The following is a 21,787-nucleotide window of genomic DNA, read 5'->3' as shown; positions in this document are numbered from 1 at the left end:
TTTGTTTGTTGTTCATGTTTCTAACAATTGGTCAAGTTAGTAGTTAGTTTATGGGATAGGAATTATGCCAGATGACAGGCACTAGGCACCATTTTCTACATCATTTGGAAGAGAAAATTATCCAGAAATGAAGATTTGATTGACAGCTGCATGTCGTGATATGATTGGTTGAAATGGGGTAGAAATTTGATAGTACTAGGTGATGTCAGCAAACTGTAAATTAATGTTATCAATGAAATCTGTGAAAAAGTGTGAAAAACGAAAGAAATTAGATTGTTGTGATATGTTTTGCATACATTATTAAATAGGTGCACTGCATACCCAGGTATTTGAACTAAAAGAAAAGAAAAGTCATTATTGGGTTCAGCTCGACTTTAATGACTGTTGATTCTTTCATTTGGCTTTTTGCTTTATTTGCATCCTGTTGGTTTGATTTAGGTTGCAATGCATTTATATAATGAATTTAATTTGGCTCCTCCCTAAATCAGTGTTACATTTAGCTGGTTATTCTACCCTACTCCATATGAACTCCATACACTGAGAAAGCAAGACATTAAAGTCTGTTCTGTAATGCACTTCTTTGCCACTTGGAGGCGCCAGGAGGCAGCAAGACAGCCTGCTGTTGGAGACAAAACAGTCACTACTCTTGGCTGCAGTGGACACTGGACATTAAACTCTTATGGACGCTGGACTCTTTTAATTAGGCACGTTTTTAACTTGTATTTTAGTAGTTGTGGAGCATGGAGGCCAGCAGAATTAGATTTATTCTAGGGGCTACTTATGATGTGCTGCCATCTCCCCAGAACTTAAATCAGTGGTTGGGCGAGGATGGTGCCTGCCCGTTGTGTTCTAGTGTATGTACACTGAGGCATATACTGTCAGGGTGTAAGGTCAGTCTCTCCCAGGGGCGATACACCTGGCGTCACAACCAGGTGTTGAAATGTTTGGCAGCTGCAGTTGAGGAAAAGCGGCTAGAAGTAAATTCTCTAGTTGCTAGCAAAGAGACTAGACAGATCAAATTTGTACGTGAGGGAGAAAAGATTAGACCAATTAAGGTCAGGCACAAGTTAGGGCAGCTAAGTGTAGGTGGAGCCTGGGAAATGAGGGTTGACTTGAATGAACAGCTAGTCATCCCAGCATATATAGTTAGCACCCGGCTACGTCCGGACTTGTTACTGTGGTCTGAGGTAGAGAAGAGAGTTTATTTTATCGAACTCACAGTCCCGTGGGAAGATCGAGTTGAGGAGGCTTATGAGCGCAAGAAAGCTAGGTATGCTGAAATGGCAGCAGAGGCAGAGCAGCGAGGTTGGAGGGCTCGAGTGCGGCCTGTAGAGGTGGGCTGCCGTGGTTTTGTGGCAAAGTCTGTTATTGCCTTACTAACTGAGTTGGGCATTCGGGGACGGAGCCTGAAACTTGCGGTTAGCAACATGTCTCGGGCAGCAGAACGAGCAAGTGAATGGCTGTGGATAAGGAGGAAACATGCTAGCTGGGGAGCTCGCTAAGGTCAGATTGATTGTTTGTTGTTGGTCATGATTAACGGTCCGCATCAACAGGGCTGAATCATTGACAGTGGTGGTGTAGTTAGGGATTGTTTGTTGTTGGTCATGATTGACGGTCCGCATCAACAGGGCTGAATCATTGACAGTGGTGGTGTAGTCAGGAATGTCATACCGAACCGACCTGGATAGCTAGGCTTAGATAGTGAGGTAATATGCAGTTGTGCGGTGGTAGCATGGAGGGGGGTGTTTCCAGGACGCTGGATTACACCGTTAAGCCTTCTTGAGGTGTCGTGGGCCTAACTTAACGAAACGTCGGTGAAGGAAGGTGCCCACTTGAAAACCCCAATGACATGCTTCATACTGCTGTTGGCTAGGGTAGGTAACTGGTGATTTGTGTCTCGTTTATTAGTTTGTTAGCCTGTTAGCTTGTTTTATTCTGGATTGGGCTTCTAAATGTGTTTTTCCTCGGGTTTTGGCACAAGGGATAGTAACATCTTGTCCTGTGTATTAATTAATAATTAGTAATAAATCCCTTTGTTTTTTAACTTGTACTGTTGTTTGGGCCAGCACCACTCCCCTGTAGAAAACTAGTGTATTTTATTCTTAAAGTCACACTCCACACCGTTGAGACACATTTTAATTACCTTTATTTGTGTTCACATTTAGACAAAAAAAATCCTTGAACACAAACAATGGGAGATTTCAGAATGACAAATGTATTTGAAATTACAACCTCAATTCAGAAAAAGTTGGGACGCTGTGTAGAACTTAAATAAAAACAGAATGTGATAATTTGCAAATCATTTTCCACCTATATTCAATTGAATACAGTAGAAATATATTGAATGTTTTACCTGATCAACTTCCAGTCCAGCCTGGCTCAATATTGTGTTTCACATCATACAATGTTCATATTCTGAATTTGATGCCAGCAACACCTTTCACAAAAGTTGGAACAGAGGCAACAAAAGACTGGGAAAGTCGAGGAATGCTCAAAAACACCTGTTTGGAACATTCCACAGGTAAACAGGTTACTAGAGAGGCAAAGTGACAGCCTACTTCCTGCTTCAGCGCTGTACCAGAGATTTTTATCCACCATTTATTTTCCCATAGACATTTCGTAAAATGCTTTTAAAAATAGTTTAACTTCATCAAACCAAACGGTTCAGCTATATTTAGAATCGGGAGAGACCATAGAACATTTAACTCTGACCAGAACTTTAAAAAACTACACAGAAAAAATATTTTCTTTAAATCCGCATTTTATTTTTACGTTTTGGTCCAAGTGAAATGTTATGTGGTCTCTCCTGTTTGTAAATATATCTGAACCGTTTGGTTTGACAAAGTCAAACTATTTTTATAAGCATTTTATGAAATGTCTATGGGAAAATAAATGGCAGATGAAAATCTCTGGTACAGTGCTGAAGCAGGAAGTAGGAGGTCAGGTCAGAATCTGGAGAAATCTCTGCACATAAGGGGCAAGGCTGAAACCAACATTGAATGCCCGTGGCCTTTGATCCCTCAGGCGACACTGAAACACTAAAAACCAACATCATTCTGTCATGGATATTCCCACATGGTCTCTGGAACACTTGGGAAAAGCAGTCAGTTAACACAGTTCCTCGCTGCATCTTAATGTAAGTTAAGACTCTACCATGCAAAGTGAAGCCATATATCAACCACATCCAGAAACGTGCACAAGCTCATCTGAGATGGACTGGTCAGACCACAGCACACTTTGCCTCACTCATTTCACCTCCTTTTCAAATATGTTGATTAAAGGCATGATGTCAGCCATCATCACCCTGATTCACAGTAGGATCAGAATGAATGGACGTCACAGACTGTGCCATAGATGGACTTTCTATCTCAGTAGTTGAATGTGTTGCTTTGTTTTCATGAATCAAACTAAATACACACTTACATTTCCTCAGACCTCCTGGTTTCAGCCACTGCACTCCACCATGGTCCACACTGGAGGAATAAACAAAGTCAGATCAGCAGATCCTCTTTGATGATGGAAACAACATGGAGATTTATCAATAACCTTCATTATGAAGGATTTCCTCTCATATCCTCCATTGAACTGTATTCCTGCATGAGCTTTGCAGTGTGACAGAGAACATGTGTGTGACTCTCAGCCTTCTAGCAGACGTTGCCTCTCCATACCTGAGTCTCCACTGTCCAGCAGAAAGCAGATTCTCTCCTGAGGCTCCTGGATGATTGTAGCTCAGGTCCAGCTCTCTCAGATGGGAGGGGTTGGAGCTCAGAGCTGAGGCCAGAGAAGCACAGCCTTCCTCTGTGAGCAGACAGCCTGACAGCCTGCACGCACGCACACACACACACACACACAGTTGCATTTATAGTTTATATTGTTTTCCTCGTCTTTGCTGTCATGACGATTGACGTCAACATTTCATCACTTCCTCCACTGTAGTTTTACTTTGATTCAGTTACTGAAAACAGGGGCGTTGCTTTCCAATACACACACACACACACACACACACACACACACACACACACACACACGCACGCACGCATGCAAGCACGCACACACACACACACACACACACACACGCACGTGCGCACACACACACACACACACACACACACACACACACACTCACTCCAACAAATAGTTGTGAGACACACACACACACACTCCAACAGATAGTTGTGAGACACACACGCACACACGCACACGCCAACAAATAGTGGTGACACACACACACACACACACACACACACACACACACACACACACACACACACACACACACACACTCCAACAGATAGTTGTGACACACACACACACACACACACACACACATACACACACACACACACACACACACACACACACACTCCAACAGATAGTTGTGACTTGTGACTGAACAATTTTCATCTTGACATTTCCGTTATTTGATGCTTTTTGAACGTTGCTCGCTGTTTACTTGCTATAGCCCCGGTTCACCACTAGATGGCTCTACTGTACTGTTCATGACCCGGACCTCTTGCTGAGTTTCTGTCTCTGCACTGCAGTCCACTCATTGCTGTGCTGCTGGTTTCTGCTGCGTTTGTGCATTAAGGTCATATTTAGAAGGAGGAGTATGGGCTGATTTATGTGCCACCTCAAATTGAATTGCTCAACTTGAATTCGAAATTTTCAAGTTTGAATTTGAATTGCTCTTTTTGAATTAGAAATTTTTCATTTTGAAATTGAATTGCTCTATTTGAATTCGAATTTTTTCATTTTGAAATTGAATTGCTCTATTTGAATTTGAATTGCTCTATTTGAATTCGAATTTTTTCATTTTGAAATTGAATTGCTGTATTTTATTTTGAATTTTTTATTTTTTTATGTGAGTTGAAAAACTGAATCTGAATAGCATAATTTTAAACTGAATTTATTTGCTTTGAAATTATTCAGTTTCCACATTCCTATTTCAAAATTCAATTCAAAATTTTCAGAATCTTGTGTTCAAAAATTTCAACATGTGTGTGCGCCATCCGGGTCCTCAAGGAGGAAGAGGAGGAAGGAGGAAGAGCAATCGAGCGCTGATTGACCTAACTCCTTTTTGGCCCGAGGCACCACACACCCACTCCCGCTAGAACTATTTGGTCTTGTTGTATTCAGGTTCGCTACAATCATAGAAGACCACTTTGAGTTGAACAGGGATGTTTATACAGTATATATCATTGGCAGTACATGACAGCGAATCTCGTGAACCCGGAACTGATCCTCGGCAGTGGGCGTGTTTGTCACACGCCAGTTCTCTTCAAGCTAACTGAAGCTAGGTCAGACTGCTAGCAAGCTAGCTAACAGGCTACATCCACTTCTGTTGTCCTTGCTCCAGTCGGGCCTGTGAGGTGAAGAGTCGTCGTTCCACATTCACGTTACGTTGAGGTAGGCTAAATTAACACGAAACTACAATAAAAGTTTAACCAAAGATTTATCTGATATTGATATTATCGCTATTATAATGTACTAAGCATATAGTGGGCAATTGCAGAATTATGGCCAGATATTAGCTAGTGAAACAATATTAACGTGATTGTGAATCAATGTATAACCACCCCATTATGTCACTTTTTCACGTCATTCCCTGAAGCATACATTGTATTTTTTTTTTACCCCTACAGCAGCGTTTATCTTGGGTGAGTGTGGCATTGTGGCGTGCTGCAAGGTCTTGTGGATCTCCTTCAAGTGGACTGGTCTTCTGTCTCTCGTCTAGCAGCTGCAGATGTCATCATCATTATCCACGTTATTGATGATTATTTATAAAAAAAAATCTCATTGTGTAAATATTTTGTGAACGCACCAATAGTTAGAGAAGGAAACCTCTCTTTGCATTTTATTTTGTTTTGTGTTTTAATAAAAGTACTTGTGATATCTCACGTGGCTTTGATTTATCATTGCAAATTTAGCTCGCTGAAATGCGAGTGCATTAACGTTAATATTTCTAGCTAGGTCAAACACACCTTAACGTTATGAGTGTGGCCGTTTTTGATTAACATTAAGTCCACGATCAAGTCTAGCATTTCGGTATATTCCTACCTCTTAACATCTAGCTAGCTAGGTTGGATCTGGAATATGATATCAAGGCTTGATACATTTTATTGTACTCATACAGCAGTGTGGAGCTTATCTAGCTAGGTTGCATCTGGAATATGATATCAAGCCAGTAATGTCAGGTCTCAGTCGCATTCACGCTAACCTCTTAACGTCTAGCTATAGCTAGGTTACATCTGGATTATGTATAATATTGTAACGGATCGTGTATCCGCCAAGGAACGGAGAGTTGTAGTTGGTACAGGTTCTTTATTCACAGGCTCATTCAGCTCCTAGCACCTAGCTTCTCAGCTAGCTCCACACACGACACCCGCTCTAGCTCGCTCACAGAACTAGACTGACATCCGGCACGCGGCCGCTGGTCCCATATACCCCCTTTCCCCTAGGAACACACCCACACACATTAGTTCCTAGGTAACACGGCAACACCCACAATACTAGCGATTACCTGATTCGCTACATACTCCCCGCCCAACAATAGGTCAACGCCCACGTTGACACCCACAACCCACACATATTCCCCTGTACCAAAACACAACATTTTTCCATCACCAACACTTTTTGTATTCCCCCAATTTGTCTCTTCTCATTTCACCACTTCTTAATTTTCGTTCCACCATCATTATTTGCATCTCTTTCCATTCCTTTCCTCTTTTCCCATTCCTTTAAATTCAACCCACATTTCAGTTCACGTTCCCATTCCAATAGCCCTTTTCTTTAACACCACTTAATTTTGCATTCACTCCCACCATCATTTAGTTACTTCCCATTAGCACCCTTTTCACCAACATTTTCAATTAACACAAGCCCCAACATTTACATTCCCTCTTTTCTCTTTACACACATTTCAATTCACCAATAACCCCCACATTTACCTTATTTCGTTTTCCCTCGTTTCTTTACATTCATCTTCAATTTAACTCAACCCCATCATTTACCTTATTCACATTATCACGTTTCACTTCGACCACCATTTCCATCCCCCCTTTCAAAGCTTCTGTCCCACCTGAAGCACTCTAATCCCGCTCAACCCCCAGTGGGATTAGTCCTCTGCAGTGTATCTCAGCACGGTCCCTTTTCTGTGCTCTACAGCCCTCACACTCCCTGCAGTATCTCTGCACGTCCTCCTTTTGTTTGCCCAAGTAGTAATGTTCACGAACACAGCGGAGTGTCTCTTCAACCCCCCAATGATCGGGACCGTTTCCGAGGACCCTGTGGGCCCACAGTAGCACCAACTCCCGTAGGCAGCCGGGTACCACCCACCCATTTTTCCCGTTCACCTTTCTCTCCAAACGCCCATCTTCATCCAGACGCAGGTCGGCAAACATGTTCCACAGTCCCTTCGTGGCACCAGAACATGTGTGAATCTCCTCCACAGGGGGCCGGCGTCCGGCCGCTACCCACGCATACACCGGACCGATATCCACGTCCTCCGCCTGTCGGCGTCTCCACTCACGCCCGTCGACCAGGACCTCCCAGATGGCCATGACGTTCTCCGTCAGGTCCACAGCTTGCACTTGCTCGTTTTCCCGTCCCGCTCCCCCAGGGGGCGGTGCGTTCAGGACAGCAGGGCGAACACCACCGGCGCCGATCTCCACCTCGGCTTTCTGCAGTGCAGCCGTGGGGGGTGTGTAGCGGCTTGGTTGGGCCGGCTCCTCCGGCGTTGGCCCCTCTCGCTCACCCGGGGACACGAGTGCCGCTCCCCCGACTGTAACAGCTCTGCAGATGACGTCTCTCTCTTCCCTCAGGCTGTTCAAAACGATCCCCGCTCTCCTGATGGTCTCGTCGCTGATGATGATGTCGCCCTCTACCGGCTGGTATGCAGAGCAGCTAGCCTTCTCCGGCGTTTGTTGCTCAGGCTGTTCCTCTGCCTGTTGCTCCGGCTGCTCCCCCGGCTGTGTGTCTCTTCCAGCGTTCACACTCTCAGTGCAGTCTCTGGCTAAATGCTGAGGCGAATGGCACGTCCAACAAAGTCTCACCTGTCCACCGCCTGCACGTCTCTCCTCTCCCGCTGTTCTCCAGTCCCCGACAGCTTCTTGACACTCTCTGGCTATGTGTCCCAACGCACCACATGCCCAGCAGGCTCCCCGCTGTCCCCAGTACCTTTGCTCCGCATACCCGGTCCGTCTCCCGGGACCGCTTCGGCACCACCTCGCCACGTGGCCCGGTTCTCCACAGGTCCAACACTCTCTTTGCGGCTCCTCCGTCCGCTTCTCTCCGTGCTGCGCGACCTCCCGTAGCAGCTCCATAAGCCCCTCTGCCCAGGCCGGCGTCGCCTCCAACAGCCGTCTGATCTCCTGCATCAAGCGGGCCTCCACGCCGGCAAGCACCACGCTGAGCTCCTTTTCTCCCCCGTCCACCGACAGGCGTTCTTCTATCCGCACCATCACACGTGGCGCCCCTAGCAGCTAGCACCCGCAGCTAGCCTGCTACCGCTAGGTCGCTCGAGCCGTCTGATCTCCAACTTTTCCTCCGCCGTTCCTCCTCACTCTCTCCCCTCTCGACCGAATCAGAGGCGCTACCGCTTCACTTGCTGACACCAATGTAACGGATCGTGTATCCGCCAAGGAACGGAGAGTTGTAGTTGGTACAGGTTCTTTATTCACAGGCTCATTCAGCTCCTAGCAGCTAGCTCCACACACGACACCCGCTCTAGCTCGCTCACAGAACTAGACTGACATCCGGCACGCGGCCGCTGGTCCCATATACCCCCTTTCCCCTAGGAACACACCCACACACATTAGTTCCTAGGTAGCACGGCAACACCACAATACTAGCGATTACCTGATTCGCTACATAATACAGTATAATACTATGCTCACTAGGTCATGACATTCACATTAACGCCTCCAAAAATCTACTGTAGCTAGCTAACGTTAAATAGGTTTATCTGTAACCACGCTGAAATGTGAGGGCATTAACGTTAATATTTCAATTAGGTCAAACACACCTTACCGTTATGACTGCAGCCGTTTTTGATTAACATTAGCGTTAAGTCCATGATCAAATCTAGCATTTCGGTATATTAAGTGTGTGTGTGTGAAAAGGATGTTAGCATGCTAGCATTATTAGCACAGAATGTATACAGTCCATGGTACAACGTTAGCAGTGACCACCGAAAAAGTGGAAACCACCTTTCTTTGAGGTACGGTTAATACAACCAACTGCATCGCAAGAAAACATATTTACTGTATAATATTGACAAAAATACCTCAACACCACAAACGTGACCACCATGTCAGACAATTAGCCTATTGTTAGCCACAGTAGCCTACCCTTCCTTAACTCATTCTCTGCCAGGGTCATTTCGGTCTGTGTGCTCCCAGTGCCAGGATTTTGAGCATATTTCCTGATCTTCCAGGACCCACAGAATATTCTGTGCTAGGAATAAAATTACACAACATATCTCACAATAAAGCAGAGACTCTCTTCTTACCCCTTGTAAAAAACTGAAACTCGACCATGTTTCCTTGTTTAGTTACAAGCAGTGGAAGTTAGCTTGTTTTCACGAAAAATGCCCTCCTTGGGACATAAATGGGAGAAAAATAGGTTTTTAGTGAAGGGCACCGTTTCAAGCAGAACTCTCTTTTGAGCCTTTTATTTTTTGCCTCAGTGACACATCACAGTATTTGTTTTCCCAAATAAATAAATAAAAAATAAAAAATAAGAGAATGTATTTGAGGGAGCTGTGTCGGTCTTAGCTTGATAAAAGCATAAACAAATGGAACGAACCCTTATGTGGTCACACTCACACACTCTCTCTCTCTCTCTCTCACACTCTCACTCACACACACACACACACACACACACACACACACACACACACACAGGAATAACGAGTGCTGTAACGTTACCTGCTGTCACGTTACCTCTCATAACTAACGTTAGCACAGAAGATCACACAATAGCTACGTTAGTGCTGTAAACTTTGAAATGTTTATGTGACACATGTTTCGCCTTGGTTGCTGGGGACGGGTGTGTGACGCGGTTTGATGCGTTTGACGTATCCATGTGATTCCCCCTCCCTTGAGTGTGACAGAGAGCTCCCCTTGAGAGGGAGATCTGGCAAGAGGAAACGTGAAGCGAGTCATGCCGGCGGTGTGATATATCGTTAGGTTTCAATAATCACACAGGAGGTTCTCAGAACACGTCTTTACTGTTCAACACACAGAGCAGGACAGGCTATATAGTTTCATGTGTTAGGCTAGCAGGAACACATCCGGGTTACAGAATCACAACTGCATTTATATTTATCACCGCAAGGCGGCATCAAAACCACTCTATTACATTCCTCCCCTTTTAGATTTATAGCCATTTATTTCCATAACCAATAGCCTAAATAAAATAAGTGTAGTTTGGTCTCAACAAAATAAACACATTTTTTTTTCTCTCTGCCTCTGAAATGAATTTCTTTGAATAATTTGAACATTCTTTTTTTTCTTTTCTTTTTTTTACAGATACTTGACAGTGCAGATGTTCATATAGCTACTGACGATACTTAATATTTTTTTTTTATAGATTCAGTCTCTGTGGGCACATCCGGTGCCTTTCTGGGTACCGGCGTTTTACCGGAGTGCTTTTACTGGCTGTGGGTGTTTTAGGCGTTTGCGGCCTCTCGACAGACAGTTCAGGTGGTTCAATGAGAACCGGGGGTGATGTCAGGCTCACTGGTGTACTGGGTGGAACATGTGGAACAACACAGTCCATAGCTGCTGATGGCACATTCTCGGCCACGGGTGGAAAAAGCCTAGCTGGGGGTCTCCCAACAGTCTCTCGCCATGGCAACATGTGGTCGACATGCACTGTGCGCTGTCTCAGTCCATCTTGAATCATGTAAGTGACATTTCCCAGTCTCTGAAGAACAGTTGCCTGAAACCATTTCTCCACTCCCCCCCTGAAATTTCGGATGCGGACTGTCTCTCCTTCCAGGAAAGAACGAACGGGGGAGACTCCATGGTCATGATGGTGTTTCTGTGCGGCTTGTTTCTCTTCAACCCGACTGGCAAGGTCAGGCTTTAGCAAACTGAAACGGGTTCGGATCTGGCGTTTCAAGAACAACTCAGCTGGCGTCCGACCAGTCACAGTGTGGGGTGTACTGCGATACATCAGAAGGAAATTTGCCAGACGGTGAGTGAGTGGTAAAGGAGTCTTACCATCCGCTTCCAGCACATTTTTCATCAGAGCCCGTTTTAGGATTTGCACTGATCTCTCTGCTGCCCCATTTGATGCGGGGTGGTATGACGGTACAGCAGTGTGTTTGATTCCATTCCTCTCCAGGAACTGAGTGAACTCCTTAGACACCAGCTGAGGACCATTATCTGATACCAGCTCCTCTGGTAATCCATACGATCCAAACAGGCCCCGCAGCACTTCAATGGTGTTGTGAGAGGTGATAGAGGACATGGGGAACACTTCTAACCATTTTGAATGGCTATCGATCAGCACTAGAAAATATTGCTTATCCTTTTCAGCAAAATCAATATGTATTCTTTGCCACACTCTTTCAGGCCATTTCCAAGGGTGTAGTGGTGCCACACCTGGCATTTTCTGTACAGCTTGGCAGACCGGGCAACCTTGCACCAGCTCTTGTATTGCACCATCACAGCCTGGCCACCAGAGGTAGCTGCGGGCGAGCGCCTTCATACGACAGATACCTGGATGCTCATGATGAAGATCTTCCAGCAATCTCTGTCGATAAGCTGGGGGTATGATGACTCGCTGTCCCCAGAGAAGGCAGCCTTGTTCTGCTGACAACTCATGTCTGCGTATAAAGTATGGCTTCAGCGCTTCGTTCTGCACATAGCCAGGCCATCCATTCATAGTGTAGCTCCAAACCTTGCTTAGTAATGGATCTTTCAAAGTAGCTTTCTCAATGTCTTTTGCACACACACACTGGTAGATCCTCCACATGTGAGAAGTAAAAAATACTCCCCTCTTCTGCTGTGTTGTCCGCCGAGACTCGGGGGAGGCGTGACAAAGCATCAGCGTTTGCATGATCAGCACCCTTCTTGTATTCAATCTCATAAGTGTAAGCCATGAGAATGAGGGCCCAGCGTTGCATTCTTTGTGCTGCTAGTGTTGGAATTGCTGATTTTGGTCCCAGTATGGCTAGCAGTGGCTTGTGATCCGTGAGGAGTGTGAACTTTCTCCCGTACAGATACTTGTGGAATTTCTTGACTCCGAAGATGATGGCAAGTGCCTCTTTTTCAATTTGGGCATACTTCTTTTCAGCGTCTGTTAGTGTCCTAGACGCAAAAGCCACTGGGTGTTCCTCTCCATTCTCCATGACATGAGAAATGACCGCACCCACGCCATAGGGTGATGCGTCGCACGCAATCTTCAATGGCAGGCGTGTGTCATAGTGTGTCAACACCTTATTCTGTAGCAGTAGCTGCTTTGCATCTTCAAATGCCTTTTGACATTCAGTTGTCCAAACCCATGTTGTGTCATTCATTTCTCAGCAGGTTGTGCAGAGGTTGGAGAAGGGTGGATGGGTTTTCCAGGAAACGACTGTAGTAGCTTAGAAGGCCTAAAAACGACTTCAGTTCCGTGACGTTTGTTGGCTCAGGGGCTTTTGTTATGGCTTCCACTTTTTCATCGGTAGGGTGGAGGCCCTCCTTGTCGATGCGGTGTCCCAAATACTGCACACTGTCCTGGAGAAACTTGCATTTTGATAGCTTCACTCTGACGCCATGTTTCTCAAGGCGTGTGAGCACCTCCTCCAGCCTTTTGAAGTGCTCCTCCTCAGAGGATGCAGTGATGAGGATATCATCCAGGAAACATGTCACACGGTCCAGCCCTTGAAGAATCTGATCCATAACAGACTGGAAAATAGCAGGAGCACTCGAAACCCCATAGCTGAGTCTGTGATATTGGTACAGTCCCTTGTGAGTGTTTATAGTCAAATACTTCTTTGACTTTTCATCCAGCTGCAGCTGCTGGTAGGCATGAGAGAGGTCAAGTTTGCTGAACGATGTTCCTCCTGCTAAGGTAGCAAACAAATCTTCAGCATTTGGCAATGGGTATGTCTCCTCTTCTACACACTGATTTACACTGACTTTGTAGTCACCGCATATCCTGAGTGTTTTGTCGGCTTTTGGCACAGTCACTATAGGAGATGCCCATTCGCTTTTCTCAATCTTTGAGATCACTTTTGCCTTCTCCAGCCTATCCAGCTCCTTCTCTACAGCTTCCTTGAGTGCATAAGGAACTGGTCGAGCTTTGCAGAAGATTGGTGTGGTATCTTTTTTTGTGATGATTTTGGCTGTATAGCCCTTTATGCAGCCTTGTTCCTCCGAGAACACTGCCTGGTGGCGCTGTAGCACCTGTTTGACTCCTGGGTCCCACTGTGCCTGTGTTAGCACTCTGTGTACTGTGAAAATCTGTTTCCAGTTTAGCTGTAGCTTCTTCAGCCAGTTTCGGCCAACCAGAGCAGGTCTGTCTCCCTCAACAATGACCAATGGCAAAGTGATTTGCTGTGCCTCATACTGCACTGGAATCATTACGTACCCTCGAACGGGAATCCTTTGGCCTGAATATGATTTTAGCTTTAGCTTGGAAGCTGATTTCAAAGGGAAATGGGTGAGGTTTGACTGGTAATAATCATCAGATACCACTGACACTGCTGACCCTGTATTCAGTAGCATTGTTGTGCTTTTGTCTCCCAGTGTCACATCAACTGTATATCCTTTATCACAGTTGGAGGTAGAGTACACTGTATATATTCCAAAAAGCTCAGCTTCATCCTCGTCATCATCTCTTCTGGGCTCATTTCCCTCTTTCTCCACATACTGTGTTTGAGATGTGACTTTACCTTTTCTGCAAGCACGAGCAATGTGCCCAATTTTGGAGCAAACGTGACACTTTTCATTTTTAAAACGACAGTCCCGTGCTGAGTGTCTTCCGTTACATCTGTAACATGGTTGCTGCCCCCCAGTGTCTCTTTTAAAACCTCTCGGGCTTCTCGCTTTGTTATTATTTTCCTGTCTGTATTGCCCTTTCCTCCCCTTGTCAGAAAAAGCTTGAGAACTTGACAGGGCATTTACCTGTTGAGATCCGCTGTGTCCTGAAAACTCCATTGTATTTCTGGACGCAAGCTCCATTGACACGGCGATCTCACATGCCCTCGGAAAAGTCAGATCCTTCTCCGACAGTAGCCTGCGCTGCACGGCATCCGAACGCAGCCCACTCACAAAGCGATCCCTCAGGGCTTCATCCAAGTACTGTCCAAAGGTGCACGTAGCTGACAGCTGCCTCAAAGCCACCACATAATCAGAAACAGTCTCTCCTTCTTTTTGGTTACGTTTCTGAAAACGGAAGCGTTCAGCTATCACTATCGGTGCGGGCTTGTAATGCGCACTCAACGCTCTCGTTAGCACATCATACTGCAACGTACTTGGCATATGCGGAGACACCAAGTTCTTCAGCAGCTTGTAAGTGTCCGCCCCAATCACAGAAAGAAAAACACATACTTTCTTGTCATCGTCGACTTCATTCGCCAACATCCACTGCTCAAGACGCTCCAAATATGAATCAAAATCCTCCTTTGACTCCATATATTCATCCACGCGACCCACTTGCCACGCCATGTTAGCTCATCCGATGCTAACTGTTAGCTTGACACGTCCCTGGTTCCTTCACAAAACGCTGTGTTTTGTCTTCTTACGACCAGTGAACTGTCTTTTATTGCCGGCGGCCTTTGTCACGCTGTGGAATTCTTTTTAAATCCTCGTCGCCATTTGTGATATATCGTTAGGTTTCAATAATCACACAGGAGGTTCTCAGAACACGTCTTTACTGTTCAACACACAGAGCAGGACAGGCTATATAGTTTCATGTGTTAGGCTAGCAGGAACACATCCGGGTTACAGAATCACAACTGCATTTATATTTATCACCGCAAGGCGGCATCAAAACCACTCTATTACAGGCGGCATAAGTTATAAACAATGCGTGACAATTATACTCGAATGTTGTGTGTGTGATCATTTCATCTCAAACGCGATACAAAAAATAGGCTACTTTTTACCATCGTCATTGCTCTCTCCAAGTGGCACGGCACCCATTTCTCCTCCTCCGATTCATCTGTGTCACAGAACACTGTGAAGGGGAGCCTTCGTCGCCATGGCGCTCCGTCGTGGAGCAATAACAAAAACGCTGGCGTCTTCCTCGCCATCGTCGCCAGCCGAGAACTCTGGATCTGACTCTGTTTCGACCACAGGCTCCACCCATAAATACTAAACTAGCGGGTTCCTTTTATCAATTTGACCTGAAACAATGTCACAGGCTGGGAAAGTGTCTGATGTAATGTAAACAGACAAAACATGAAAGTACGTCCGAGTACGTCCTTGGCACAGAACGCCATTGTAAAAAGTACGTCCGAGTACGTCTTTGGCAGAGAATGAGTTAAAAATCTCCAAATAGACATCGGCCATCTGGTACAGATTGATGTCACGACCAGCTGTGCCCAGAACACTTTGTTTCAAATCCCTCGGACCCGTACTGTAATTATCAACGTTGGTGGTTCGGGTCAGCAGTCCACATAACTTGCGGTGCAGCCTGGAAGTCGCTGATGATGTCACGGAGTTGGGGGAGGATCAGTTCCGGGTTCACGAGATTCGCTGTCATGTACTGTTCAATGATATATACTGTATAAACATCCTTGTTCAACTCAAAGTGGTCTTCTATGATTGTAGCGAACCTGAATACAACAAGACCAAATAGTTCTAGCGGGAGTGGGTGTGTGGTGCCTCGGGCCAAAAATCAGTTAGGTCAATCAGCGCTCGATTGCTCTTCCTCCTTCCTCCTCTTCCTCCTTGAGGACCCGGATGGCGCACACACATGTTGACATTTTTGAACACAAGATTCTGAAAATTTTGAATTGAATTTTGAAATAGGAATGTGGAAACTGAATAATTTCAAAGCAAATAAATTCAGTTTAAAATTATGCTATTCAGATTCAGTTTTTCAACTCACATTAAAAAATAAAAAATTCAAAATAAAAAACAGCAATTCAATTTCAAAATGAAAAAATTCGAATTCAAATAGAGCAATTCAATTTCAAAATGAAAAAATTCAAATTCAAAAAGAGCAATTCAAATTCAAAATTCAAAATTTCGAATTCAAGTTGAGCAATTCGAATTCTATTTGAGGTGGCACATAAATCAGCCCATAGAGGAGAAGCAGCTTTCACTGCTTTGTTTTGTTATTCTTATTCAAAGATCATATAAGGCTACAGAGCAAAAACAAAACAAAGAGAGACTGAAAAACTATTTAACTCCTGCTTGTTTGTTTGATTTATTTTTACCTCCACTAAGGGAATTGGACGGGGTTTTGTTTTCACCCTGTCCGTCTGTTTGTCTGTTAGCAGGATAACTCCAAAAGGTGCGCCCTGTTCACATTCACACACACACACACACACACACACACACACACACACACACACACACACACACACACACACACACAGACACACACACACACACACACACTCACACACACATTCACACCTGGAAGCTGACCAGTACAACCTCCAAATTCAGAGAGTTGGTGGAATTCTGAGCTCTACTGAGGAACATCTAGTGTTTTTACTTTTATTCTAGCAATAAAGACGTGTTTTAAATACAAGTTTACTGATATATTTAAACTTATATTCAGGATAAACATTAACCCTTTAAAACATTTGACAGAATGGTGATTTTACATACACTTATACTGTGATAAAATTATATATGATCATATGAAAAGTGTATAACATATCACCCAGCAATAATCATTTATTGATTGTTTATTATTGAGTGTTGTGAGCTTTTGCACAGGTTTTGTGAAAGAGAGATCCCAACTCTCAATGAAAACTCACTACAGTGGAATCCACTTATAGTGATCACGGTTATAGTGATCAACTGATTATATTGATCATAAAGCTTGGTCCTGAATCATTCCTATACACATGCTGTTTAAATGGTTTACTTATAGTGATCAATACTCTGCTTACAGTGATCATTTTGCGCCTTGTCACAACCGAGAACAATGGGAAAAAAAATTTAAAACAGTAATTTTATTTTTTGCTTACAAACTGCCAGAAATAGCAGCAATATGGTGCATGTGTTAGAGCGGTCCGTAAAATCAACGCGCATTCACTTGTTCTCAATGTCACAATACGTCCTTTTATTTGGACAGCAAAACATCACAGTTATCCAACTTAAAACATAAGGATCTCGTAGGCTATAAACAAATGCGGTTGAAAATTGTTTGCCCTTCCACTCTAGTGAGCAGCACCTGTCCGCTTGCTCTAATCAGTGTGCACAGGTTGCATCCACCCCCTAATAGGTGACGCTCCTATTCAGCATCAAATCATCATACTCATCACAATACTAGCAACAATCAACCAAACAACAAAACCTCAGCACGAGACAGTGCAAACATGATTGGCATAATAAACAGAAAATGCATGATGTCTCAACACAACATGAATTATGAATCAATAAGAGAAATATGCAAAATGGCGTCAACAGCATGTCTGTCTGTATATGGAGAGATTGTGGTGTGTGTCTGTCTGTTTGTCAGTCTGTCTGTCTATGTGTAACCGCTTGAAAGAGCTGGAGGCCTAAGTATCTACATAATAAAGTGATCATTTTGGGCCTTGTCACACCTGAGAACAATGGGGAAAAAGTTTAAAACTAAGGTAATTTTATTTTTTTGCTTACAAACTGCCAAAAATGAGCCAACAACTTACAGCAGTCATACCTGGTGCATATATATGTCTGTATATGGAGAGATTGCAGTGTCTGTCTGTCTGTCTGTCTGTCTGTCTGCCTGCCTGCCTGTCTGTCTGCCTGCCTGCCTGCCTGTTTGTCTGTCTGTCTGTCTGTCTGTCTGTCTGTCTATGTGAAACCACTTGAAACAGCTGGAGGCTTACTGTATGGATTTTTAAAGTCAATAACATTCACACGTATTTTCACTGACATTAATGTGCATATAGCCTAATGCAGATTTTAATGTGTCTGTTGAACAGTTATCCTGACCTGAGAGTTTCCAGTCTGCAGTGTGGACTCTTCAGTCCAGCAGAGAGAAGCTTCACACCTGGATCATGCAAGTCGTTGTTACTCAGGTCCAGCTCTTTCAGACTAGAGGACTGGGAGCTGAGAACTGAGGCCAGAGCTTCACAGCTTCTCTCTGACAGCTGACAGCCACTCAGCCTGAAGAGGAATTAGTGATGAAGACACAAAATAACATTAAAATATTTATTTTTCTATCCTGTTTTAAAGATCACATCATATAGTGAATCTATCAGTTTGCTATGCACTTACACAGATTTATTTGCGGCTTTGACAACTGGCAGCAGCCTCAGAAGAGCCTCCTCTGAAGCAGAGTATTTCTTCAGGTCAAACACCTCCAGGTCTTTTTCTGATGACAGTAAGATGAAGACCAGAGCCGACCACTGAGCAGGGGAAAGTTTCTTTCTGGAGAGACTTCCTGATCTCAGGTACTGTTGGATCTCCTCCACTAGAGAATGGTCATTCAGCTCATTCAGGCAGTGGAACAGATTGATGCTTCTCTCTGCAGAAGGAATGTCCCTGATCTTCTCCTTGATGTACTGCACTGTTTCCTGATTGGTCTGTGAGCTACGTGCTGTCTGTGTCAGCAGGCCTTGCAGGAGTCTCTGATTCGTCTGCAGTGAAAGACCCAGGAGGAAGCGGAGGAACAAGTCCAGGTGTCCATTTGGGCTCTGTAAGGCCTTGTCCACAGCACTCTGGCAGAGGGTAATTACCTGAGATTTGTCTCTGGAGGTTGATTGTGGTTCTGACAGCAGATTGACGCCAGAGTCGATGAATGAGACCATGACATAAAGCGCAGCCAGAAACTCCTGAATGCTCAGATGGACAAAGCAGAAGACCTGGTCCTGGTACAACCCACACTCCTCTTTAAAGATCTGTGTGAACACTCCGGAGTACACTGAAGCTGCTGTGATATCAATGCCACACTCTGTCAGGTCGGCTTCATAGAAGATCAGGTTGCCTTTCTCCAGCTGCTCAAAAGCCAGTTTTCCCAGAGAGAGAATCATCTCCCTGCTCTCTGTCGTCCAGTGTGGAGCTGCCTCAGTTCCCCCATGATACTTGACGTTCTGTAGTTTGGACTGAACAACCAGGAAGTGGATGTACATCTCAGTCAGGGTCTTGGGCAGGTCTTCTCTCTTACTGGTTTCCAACAAAGACTCCAGAACATTAGCAGAGATCCAGCAGAAGACTGGGATGTGGCACATGATGTGGAGGCTTCGTGAATTCTTGATGTGGGAGATGATTCTGCTGGCTTGCTTCTCATCTCTGAATCTTTTATTGAAGTACTCTTCCTTCTGTGGGTCAGTGAACCCTCTCACCTCTGTCACCATGTCAACGCACTCAGCAGGGATCTGATTGGCTGCTGCAGGTCGTGTCGTCATCCATAGGCGAGCTTTGGGGAGCAGTTTCCCCCTGATGAGGTTTGTCAGCAGCACCTCCACTGAGGCTGACTCTGTAACATCAGTCAGGATCTCGTAGTTCTTGAAGTCTAGACAAAGTCGACACTCATCCAGGCCGTCAAAGATGAACACAACCTGGTACTTGTCAAACCTGCAAATTCTTGCTTTTTTGGTCTCAGGGAAGAAGCGATGAAGAAGTTCCACCAAGCTGTACTTTTTCCCTTTCAGCAGATTCAGCTCTCGGAAAGTGAATGGAAATGTGAACTGTATATCCTGGTTGGCTTTGTCTTCAGCCCAGTCCAGAGTGAACTTTTGTGTTAAGACTGTTTTCCCAATGCCAGCCACTCCCTTTGTCATCAATGTTCTGGTTGGTTTGTCTCTTCCAGGTAAGGGTTTAAAGATGTCTTCACATTTGATTGGTGTTTCTGGTCTCGCTGGTTTCCTGGAAGCTGCTTCAATCTGTCTGACCTCATGTTCATCATTGACCGCTCCACTCCCTCCCTCTGTGAGGTAATGCTCTGTGTACATCTGATTCAGAGGAGTTGGGTTTCCTGCTTTAGCAATCCCTTCAAACACACGCTGAAACCTCTCCTTCAGATTACATTTGAGTTGGCAGATAGGAGAAAGAGTTTCTGAAAGAACAAATGACAAATAACATCAAAGAGTGAACATTTCCTGGTAAATGTATATCTTCAAAAAATGAATAAAAACAGCTCGCACACTGCAGGGCTCCGTTGACAGTGATTTATTAGCAGCAAAAGATTAAAGTCAAGTGACATGTCGAGCATCAAGCTCTTCATCAGACTGATGAGGAGCTTGCGTCTATGGCAGAGAATGAGTTAATGTTGAACTGATTTGGTCTCGTTTGACAAATATTTAGATGTATATATTTAAATCAACCTGCTCTCACTCCCAGTACATCAAGATGTGCTGATTTGTCACGGCCCCTTGGTGTCGTTATTGTGAATGAGAAAGAGTACCTTCACATCATAATATGCAGAAGAAGAACCACCGGACCGTCTGGAGGTCACCTCATGACCACCCCCAGTGGTCTTGAATGTAATAACAGTCTGAGGGTCAAAGTCACGCTATAGGGAGAAGTGCTGGGAGAGAGGAACCTGTAAGTGTTTCCAGCTTGTAACTTTCTCATCATGAGAGACCTGTTTCAAATCCTGAGCTGAACTATAACTCCAAGCAAGTTGTTTTTGTTGCCTAAACTTAAGGTTGTTTTACTTCCCTAAACCCAACCAAGTTGTTGTGCTTGCCTAAATTTACCCTGGATTCGAGCCGTGGCTCCCGTTAAATGTTGCCGGGCCACAGTAGCCACAGTAGCCACAGTAGCCAGTAGCCACAGTAGCCGGTAGCTGTGTCCAGTGGCAGCCAGTCGCGGCCGACCTCCTCGACCAAATAACCAGGAAGAGAGTCAGGGCTTGACTCTCTTCCTGGTTATTTTGCTGAGCAGGGCGATAAAGAAACAAGGAGAGCTGGTATCTGTGCTGGAGGAACGTACGCACCCAAATATGACGTTAAAGGTAATATTTCACCTCGGCAATAATGACATTGAAGGGCGCGTGTGACAAATCAACGTATTTTGACCAGTGTTTGGAATAACGCCGTTTAAAAGTTAGGTAACGCCGTTATTTTTTCAGTAACGGGGTAATCTAACTAATTACTGTTTCCGTCGTTACAACGGCGTTATCGTTACTGAACGCTAAATGCGGTGCGTTACTATGAAATGATTGAGTAAACTACCCGTAGCCTACACTAGTGTTGTCAAGTGAGGAGACCGGGTGGGTTAACATAACGAGATAAACGATTATGATTGGCTAAGGCAGAGTCATGTGTTTCATGGTAGCCAATCGGAGCCAGTATTACACACGAGCCAGGAGTCAGGACACGGGCGACACACACACACACACACACACACACACACACACACACACAGACACACCAAACAGATTCGAGGAAGCAGCAGAAATGGCGAGTCTGGAGTAGAGAGCTGCTCTCTCTATCTCCCTTCGGGAGCTGTCTACAGCTACTAACGTCACGTGAGGGTCTGTGTGTGGCTGGGGGAGTGTCTGTGCACTCCTCCTCTTTGTCTGACTGTGCTCCGCTGTGTAAAATCAAGCGAGTACGCTAATACAACATTATTTAATTGAATTATTGAAACGGCCCGACCCCGGACCTATTAATTGAAAATAAATAAAAAACAAGCCCGGCCTCGGCCCGTTTTGGTCGGCCCGAGGGGCCCGTGAGGGT

The 21,787-nt window shown here is 44.8% G+C and overlaps 1 protein-coding gene across 1 annotated transcript in view; it reads right to left on the bottom strand.

Moving 5' to 3' along the window:
- LOC310772699 (NLR family CARD domain-containing protein 3-like) overlaps positions 1-19,975 on the bottom strand; it is a gene marked incomplete at its 3' end in the record, with an annotated part of 48,616 nt that extends 28,641 nt beyond the window's left edge. The window contains exons 1-4 of the mRNA XM_083632573.1: positions 18,381-19,975; positions 18,096-18,269; positions 3,669-3,821; positions 3,424-3,473 (exon numbers count right to left, since the gene is read on the bottom strand). Of these exons, the coding sequence (XP_083488699.1) occupies positions 3,424-3,473; positions 3,669-3,821; positions 18,096-18,269; positions 18,381-19,885 (1,882 nt within the window). The 5' untranslated portion in view covers positions 19,886-19,975. The remainder of the gene's footprint in view (positions 1-3,423; positions 3,474-3,668; positions 3,822-18,095; positions 18,270-18,380) is intronic.
- Positions 19,976-21,787: the final 1,812 nt, after the last annotated feature.

Source organism: Poromitra crassiceps, assembly GCF_964638095.1.
Source record: "Poromitra crassiceps genome assembly, chromosome: 1".
NCBI classification, from domain to species: Eukaryota; Metazoa; Chordata; class Actinopteri; order Beryciformes; family Melamphaidae; genus Poromitra; species Poromitra crassiceps.
The sequence above is the reverse complement of the archived record's forward strand: the minus strand, read 5'-3'. Positions and strand labels throughout refer to the sequence as shown.